Below are 8,578 nucleotides of genomic sequence, written 5' to 3' on the forward strand. Positions count from 1 at the left end.
CCAATGGAAACTGGGTCGTTATACATACAAACTAGGAGCATCATCATCTACACTAGTTATGCCTATTGCTATGCTAGGGATGAGTAGGAAAAATCAAAAAACTAAAAATCGACCTAAATCAAGGTGTTTGGACGCTTTATGGAATGCAAGTTTAAAAACCATGGTTATCCGAAACTAAACCAAATTCTATTTTTTTATTTAATTTATAATTTATTTTAATTTTTATGCATGGAAAAGTTAATGTCTGTTAGCTTTGCTTATGTGGTGACATCCACATGGCAATACATGTGAATGACACATTAGCAATTTATTAATTTTTAAAACTTAAACAATATTTTTATAATTTTTATACTTTTAATAATTTTAATATTTTTTATTTTTAAATAATTTTTGAATTTTAAATTTTAAAAATTAATTACTGATGTAGCATCCATGTGACAATCCATATGTATATCATGTCAGCAAAGCTAACAAACATTAACTTTTACATTCATTTTAGAGTTATTTGACAAACAACGTAAAATTAAGGGTTAAAAAAGAAGAACAAATAAATGAAGAGCTAAAAATGACTCTTTTTATAAAATTAAAGGGCCAAATAAACTATTATAACTCCATTTTATAACAACATCCAACAATAAAATGTAAAGTTGCAAACTTATTTATCAATTAGTCAAGGTAAAAAAGTCAATTTAGTCAAAAACAAAATATGGGATTAAAATTGGGTCAATTCGACAATAAATATAGACCAAATTTAAAAAAGATAAAAGACTAAGAAAAATCGATTCAAATTATTTTTAATCAATTCTTTTTAATTTCCATTCCTAACTTCTTACTAGTTTGAAATGTTGATATATATTAGTTTTTATATCACAAATTATGTTAGAGATTGTATGATCCGAATCTCGTCACTTGTTGAAGAAATAAATATAGTGGCAAAATAAGAGGATTTTTGGGAGTGAGATCCCATTAAAAATTGGGGGTTGAAATCGGGGGTGTGGGGTGAAGCCCCCGCGGTATGGACCATACTGCACAAGTTAAGCCCGTATAGAACTATACTTCTATTATTTGACTTTGATTAGAAAAGGGTGTTTCAACCCTTAAATAAATGTAATCAAAACTCCTCTTGTATCATTTGTTTTTGAGCATTAGTGAATTTCATCTCCTTTGCCCGTGACCTTTTCCCGAAAGGGTTTCCACGTAAAATCTATGTGTTCTTATTTTATTTTCTTACTATTTTGCGATCGTTCTACCATCATTATCGACGTTTATTGTAACAAATTGAATTAGCAAACAAATCAATTTTCGACTCAATTAACCGATCAATTCGATTATGATTACACTGCAAGACAGGTATTTAGTTAGAAACAATATAGCAATGTATTTATATTTGTATTTTAGAATCCAATATTAGTTGTAACCAAAATAAATCTCTCATGACTCTATTTCATTAACGACACATTTGGTTCACTGCAATAGAATAGGAATGTAATGGAATAGTCATTCTGTGAGAAAGGAATAAGATTGTAATGAAATTGAATAGGCATAACAGTAGTTTAGTTGGATGGAATGGAATGAGTATTGTATTAGTATTCACGCATTTGGTTGAGAGGAATAGACATGTAATAGAAAAGAAATACTCGAATGACGAACGTGCCCTTTAATAAGTTAATATCATTTAACTAAATAAATGATATCTTATTTATATTATTATAATTTTATATAAATTTAAATATGACATTTAATAAAGAAATTGAATAAGTATAATAGTAATTTGGTTGGATTGAATTGAATAGATGTGTAAAAGTAATTTATTAAGGTAAAATGAAAATTTTATTCTTAAATTTTAAAAAATAATTTATTACCATTATTTTTAATAGGTTATAAACTTTTAAATTTATTATATTTATTAACAAAATAAAAATTATTATGATAAATTCTTTGTAGAAAATGTATTTTTGAAAGTAAAAATTAATAGAATTTATTATTTTATAATTACAATATAAAAATTTTACAATAAAATGACATTATCATGAAATAAATGGTATTTTATTGATATTATTAGTAAATTTAATTAATTAGTGGCAATAAAGTTTATAGTTAGTATGATTTTTTTTTGAATTACAGTAACAAGGCAAAGGTTGAACAACAAATGCGACTAACACGACTTGAACCCAAACCACATCTGAGACGGTGAGCATCCTTGACTATCAAACCATCACATGGGTTCATTCACTATGATTTATGATCATAATAAAAACATTTTATTTTATCTTTATTTTTTTTAAAAAAAAAGTATACATATTTTCACTTTGTTCTCACGCTTATCTCTCTTCTCTAATCCATCTTCAATTATTCAACACAGTTTTAAAAACCACCGTATAACCCAGAATCGAACCAGCCTGCACCACCTTCGGCCATCATCCACCACCAACAGTCAATCTAAGATGTTCTCAAATTAAGCCAACCACCAATCTAGGATGTTCTGAAAACCCTTCTTCCGTCGCTCTCCACCTCTTGATTTCTAAGCATGTTTTTTCTCCTCTATCTTTTCATTACTTCCACCAAGTTTCAAGCATTAATTCCTCTTGTAACAACAAAAACCTAAAACCCATGTGCTCTCTCTTTGTCTCTCTTTAATATTTTGCAAATAAAAATGGATTTGCTAATTTATTAAATCATTTCGAGTTGATTTGCTTTTTTTAGGTTGATTTGTTGATGGCCAAAGAAAAAAAAAAAAGAAATTTCAGTTTAAAGAAGAGTATTTTTAAAGGGGAAAAGAATGATCATTCCATGAAAAGGTTGAAATAGTCAATTCGACACCTTTTCCTTTAAATGGCTATTCAGCGGGATTTCGAAATGAATCCGGAATCAATCGTTCAACGTTTTAAACTAAATATCTATTTTACTGTAGAACTTTGAGCTATGCCGTAACGACATCCAATCAAATACAGTGCAATATTCATAGAGTTGTTGTTTTTCTTTCTACCATCTAACATAAAAAAAATTAATAAATTTTTAATAAAAATAATCAATTTGTTCTTGACTAATTTATCTTTTTAAATATAAATATATATATATATAATATTTAACTTTTAGTAGAAATGTTTCTATAATACTTTTAGCATTTAAGGTTGGCTCTGTACGGTAGGCTCCCATTTCCAAATGCATGCATGAAAGTAATATAGTAAGAAATTCATTTTATAACAACAATGTCAACAATAAGCTTAACGACTATCCAACATAAAATGTAAAGTTGAAAACTTATTTATCAATATAGAAAAGTCAATTTAATCAAACCAAAAATTTTGGGCTCAAAAGGGTCAGTTGAACAATAAATATGGGTCAATTTTGTATAAAATATTCAAATAATTTTAATCAATTTTCTCAATTTCAATATAACTTTTACTAATTTAAAATATTGCACATAATTTTATATCACAAATTGAATCTAGAACCGATTTTCAATTCAACTAATCAATCGATCCAATTATGATTATACTGCAACACAAGTATTTAATTAGAAACAATACAATTATGTATTTATATTTTGATTTTGTTAGAGTTGTAACTCAAATTCTTATTAAAATAAAATATAAGTGGCAAGATAGAAAGATCCACGAGGGTACAAACTGTATAAGAAGAATCTGTATAGAAGTTTATTTCCTCGATTTGATATTAATTTAAATAAGATATTTCAACCTTACTACATTATTATTAATTAGAATAAGATTTTTTAAACCTATAAATAGACGTAGACTATACTCCTTGTAATTAGAATAAGTTTCTTTTTTCTTGCTATTATTGACATTTTATTTTTTCATTCTTCAAAATGGAAGGTAAACAAAAACTTCTCAGGACCCTCTTACATAAAACATTCACAAAGTTGATATTTTCCCTTCTATTGTCAAACATGTAGTTATTTATATATAAATAGGACCTTCTGCCCCAATAAGTTTCTTACCAACAAGACCTGTTGGATCTTCTATAATTTTTGTCTGCAGCAAGATTAATACGAACCTGGAACAGCATAGCCTGCCTTGTCTCGAAATCGACGTATATATATGGTTTGAATATGGCTGATAATGTGAAGGAAACGACAGAGAATCACTATATTATAAAAAGAAAAGCCAAAAAAAAAAAAAGGTTATTATCGATTTGTGTGTAATATTTGTTACAATTAGACAATAAGAAAAAGCCTTCCTCTATCTGGGATAAGTACCTCAAGATCTCACTTAGAATTGTCCCCATTCATATAGTCAGATCTAGTGTACTTACCCTTCTACCATTTTCCCTACTACTATCATCTTCTCCTTTCAACCTGCTAAGCTTCGAGGACGACGGCGGTCCGCATAGCGACAGTGATAGGCCAACATCGTCTTCCTCGGAGCTTGGCCGCTTTTCTTCCTTCGCCTGCGTTAGCCGTAGGGTTAAATCCAAGTCCAGGTTGCTATCCGATATCGCTCTTTTCATTGCCCTATGCTCTTGTGCACTATTTCTGCTACAATTTGTTTCATCTTCTACTTTAGCTTGAGTGCTTGGCTTAGTTAGGAGTGATTGGAGATTGGGAGATGATGATGAAATTTCATTCTTCAGTACTTCATGGCATTTCCAGCTTGGTAGTAGTGTGTTGAAAGAGGAAGTGTCCATCCTGAAATTATAATTGGTCCAATTGCTGCCAAAGATCTTATCTGTCACTGTTCCATGCAATACTGGTATTTGTTTATCAGTAAAACTCCTGCTTGTGTAAGGATTACGCATCGAGAAATGGCGACCATTCCAAGAAGTATCTCTGTATCTTGAAAAAAGAAGTGGAAATTTTGCGTTTAGAGTGTAGAACACTACGTGCATTTAAGAAATGTGGAACACTGAATACTGATTGTTAATTTTAGTAGTACCTGAAAGCATTAGAACTGTCGCCTTGATGATGATGATTATAGCCTTGCAGCATGGGAAGTTGGTTGAGGCTAAAAATATTTCCATCTCGACTTTGCACAAGATGCCTATGATCGCTTATCACTGCCATGTAAAAGGTAACTCGGATGCATCAGAAACGATGATTGATGGAAACCCTAATTTTGGTCAAAACTTTTTGGTATCAGGTCCTATTAAATACAGAAGCCTGACCCTAAACAGGAAGCAAAAATTTCCCAACTCTATTTCAATTCAACAAGACTCGACTTCGAAATTTTGATTAAGGAATATTGGATATCTTCTCACTAGACTCAACAAGAGTTGGTATCGAAATTGAAGTACATACGTACCTTGTCTTGGATCATCAATCTTCTTGCTTCTATACATCTGATCATGAGAAATTAATACCCAAAGTGGAAGGAAAAGACAGTTAGAACATAAAGAATCAATGGCTTTACTCCTCTTATTAATCCCTTTATAAAATATGAATTGGAAATAACTGTTAGCTAATCTACAAGTTTTAATAGTAAAATAACCTGTAGGTGGCTCTTCACATGAGCGATGCTAAGTCCTTTTATATTCATCATCTGAAGAACCAACTTTGGGGTAGCTCCTGAACCAAAGATTGTTTTTTCTTTGTTAAAATCAACACCAAATAAGATCAGATTAGAAGAGAATGAAGTGAGTCAACTCACTGTCTTGGCCGCCGAGTCTTTCGACTGCGTGAACGAAACGAAGGTGAAGGTCGGGTGTCCAACGGAGCCTCGGCATCTTGGATCTCACATAAGGCCTTACGGATGGCTTCTTATCATTCTCTTCCACTGTGCTGTTGCTCGAGCTCCCTCCATTTCTAGGCATACTTTCACCATCGTTCTCTTCGCTTTCACTGTCTGCCTCGGCCTCGACCTGATGATCACTTTGTTCGGACGGAGCTGTCTTTGAACATTCGGTGCTGCTATTCCTCTCCATCTTAATTTCCAAGCTCTAACATCAACTAATATCCAAGTCTAGGAATCATAGCGTAAAAGGTGAGACAAAATATAAAGACAATAGGGTGATGAGCATGGAGGGAAGGAAAATCAGGTCATATAGTACTAATTTGTCACAGCTAAGAAGCAGCTTTCTTAGTTGATCAACTTTGATTTTAGTTCTTCTTCTAAGGGAAAGGGCAGAGAGAAAACTAGCTGAAAGGAAGCATCGGCTCTAAGCAAAATCTACACATCTTTGAACAGATTGGAAACCCTAGATCTTGACAGGGAAGACAGACAAACCTGTTTCTTTTCTCTCTCTCTCTCTCTCTCTCTCTCTCTCTCTCTCTCTCTCTCTCGGGATTGGGACTTGTAAACAATAATATTTACTTATATCCTCATGATATATATTGGGAATATGTTATATCATCCATGCAACACATGCATACATGCATTCATGGATGGATGTGAAGTTATATATGAGTTGAAGTTTTATATACCAAATAGTAAAATATTTTAATTTCACAATCAAGTTTCAAATATGTTACATGTTAATTTTTTACTACACTTTAAATGGAACATATGTCACCCTTTAAATCCTACCTATAAAGATGCATTAAATAATATGCTCAAACACAGTTAAATAAGATTATAATATTATCAAATATCCTTAAAAAAGAAAAAGAACTTGACTGCTAATAACCCATTTACTCCACTGTCCTCTATAATTTTCATATAAAATATAGAATGAGTATGAACTATAAAACCAGGGACAAGTTAGTAATTTGGCATAAAATAAGAGATTCGCATCCCACTATTTTAAGGAAATTTGTCACATACATTATTTTATGAATTTCAAACTTTGTTGTTTCATGGGAATTATAATTTCAACTCTATTTACTTCAAAGTGGACTTTTGTTCTTATTATTTTGTCCCTTCGGCTAAATTGAAGAAAAGAATTTCGTGCAACTCAAGATGGCGGCCTGGTTGACAATCTTCCCTGCCCAACCTATCATCAAACACCTCTTCTCTTCTCTTCTCATTTATTATTCCATGATGAGTCCTAAACATAGTACAATTCTGCCTAGATTTTTTATAATTTAGTACTAATGTTTCACTATAAAATGATTATTTAATTATTTAATTTTATATTTTTTTGTCACTTAATTATTTTAGATTTTTGAATGTTTTTATTTTCACATTAATAAACTGATAAACAAAAAAGACAAAACTGAATAGTTAGACAATCAATTTATAACTTTTCATAATTAGGTAATCTCTATTTTAATTTACCCAATTTCTTAAATAAAAGATAATTGAGTTCATTTTCTTTTTGCTTATTTATATATTTATAAGAAGAGGTGAGACAAATTGTGACACATGGGTGGATGGATGGATGGATGCATTGAAGTTGTAACCTGAATTTAATTAAATTTGTAAGATGAGAAGTGGGAGGATAATTAATTTAATTAGTGCACGAACAACTAATAAATAGTAAAAGGAAAGAGCAAGCAAGTTTGGAGGTGTTAATGGGCGATGGATGGCAATGCAAGCGTGAGGTAGGTTATTATGTAGATGTGAATGTGATGCTAAGCTGTTGCCGATGCAGACCCAAACTCAAAAAGGATTAAGAAATTGCCTTTCCAACGGGAATCACGGGCTTTGCTCCTCCCTCCTCCTCGGGCAACTCAAGGATCGGACCAATATACATATATATAATATATTTATTTAGGGCGAGCCAATAATGCATCACCCATGATATTGTTTCTCAAATTTAGGTTGCAAGAAAAAGATTATATATTTCCAACCACCCTTGCGTTTTAAACATAACATCATTTAATAAAATGTATGAATATATATATATATATATGTGTGTGGCCTACTCACCCAATTCCAAATAAACACAAAATGAAAAACATAAAATCATTCACCTTTACCAAGACAGATTTAAAAGAAGTGTTTAAATTATATTAGAAATGATTTTAAGAAGTGGTTTTTAGAAGTTCATTATATCAATGACACTTTTTTAAAATATTTTAGTTAATATCATACATTCACTATCACTAAATCAACTGTCCTTAACAATATTTTTAGCTATTATCCTAAATTCTGCGTTAAATGGTCCAATACTTTTAGTAAAGTAAAATTTGGGGTTTATGGTTGGTGTTAAATTTAGGGTTCACCTTAGATAATTTTAAGTTAAAGTTTAGGGTTTAAAGTTTTAGTATTAGAGATAGAATTAGGGTTTAGAATTTTAAGGTTTAAAGATTAGATTTAGAATTAGGGTTTAAAGTTTATAATTTAAAGGAAAGTTAAAATTTTAAACTCAAAATAAGATTGAGAGTTGACTCGGTTTGGTTTTTGAATTCTTTTTGTTTTTATTTTAAAATAAAATAAAAATTTGTTTCCAATTATGAAAACATTTTTATAACAATTTTTCTATAATAGAAAAATAAGAAATTAAATACTTTAGTTTTTGGTCTAAGGACCTTAACCTAAAACTTAATTTTACACTGTAAAATAAATCATATTTTAATCTAAGATCAACGTTAAATTAACCCTAAACACTAGTTGTAAACCATAAACCCTAAAAACTTAAAACCATAAACCTTAAAATAAGATCAAGGGTTTATGATTTTTATTTAAGGTTTATGGAGTTTTGGTTTTAGGATATTAAAGCCTAAAATTAACAATATTTT

The 8,578-nt window shown here is 30.4% G+C and overlaps 1 protein-coding gene across 2 annotated transcripts; it reads right to left on the minus strand.

Moving 5' to 3' along the window:
• Positions 1–4,129: 4,129 nt before the first annotated feature.
• Positions 4,130–6,278, minus strand: LOC108459980 (putative Myb family transcription factor At1g14600). 2 transcript variants are annotated; one of them, XM_053027194.1, is made up of 5 exons: positions 5,607–6,278; positions 5,448–5,524; positions 5,262–5,298; positions 4,896–5,016; positions 4,130–4,789 (listed from the first exon to the last, which is right to left on the minus strand). In XM_053027194.1, exons 1-5 carry the CDS (start codon positions 5,878–5,880, stop codon positions 4,249–4,251), a joined length of 1,050 nt encoding a protein of 349 aa, XP_052883154.1. In that variant the 5' UTR covers positions 5,881–6,278; the 3' UTR covers positions 4,130–4,248. The 2 variants fall into 2 exon arrangements, with proteins under 2 accessions (XP_052883154.1, XP_017614857.1); XM_017759368.2 differs by having other exon boundaries at positions 4,130–4,795.
• Positions 6,279–8,578: the final 2,300 nt, after the last annotated feature.

Source organism: Gossypium arboreum, chromosome 4 (genome assembly GCF_025698485.1).
Source record: "Gossypium arboreum isolate Shixiya-1 chromosome 4, ASM2569848v2, whole genome shotgun sequence".
NCBI lineage: Eukaryota > Viridiplantae > Streptophyta > Magnoliopsida > Malvales > Malvaceae > Gossypium > Gossypium arboreum.

What these genes read in the sequence shown, in the direction of transcription:
- LOC108459980 (XM_017759368.2), bottom strand. Translation starts at nt 5,880, where the DNA reads ATGGAGAGGAATAGCAGCACCGAATGTTCAAAGACAGCTCCGTCCGAA. An exon ending in ATGTGAAGAGCCACCTACAG is followed by an intron (nt 5,299 to 5,447) that starts GTTATTTTACTA and finishes TCTCATGATCAG; the next exon opens with ATGTATAGAAGCAAGAAGAT. An exon ending in GACAGTTCTAATGCTTTCAG is followed by an intron (nt 4,796 to 4,895) that starts GTACTACTAAAA and finishes TCTTTTTTCAAG; the next exon opens with ATACAGAGATACTTCTTGGA.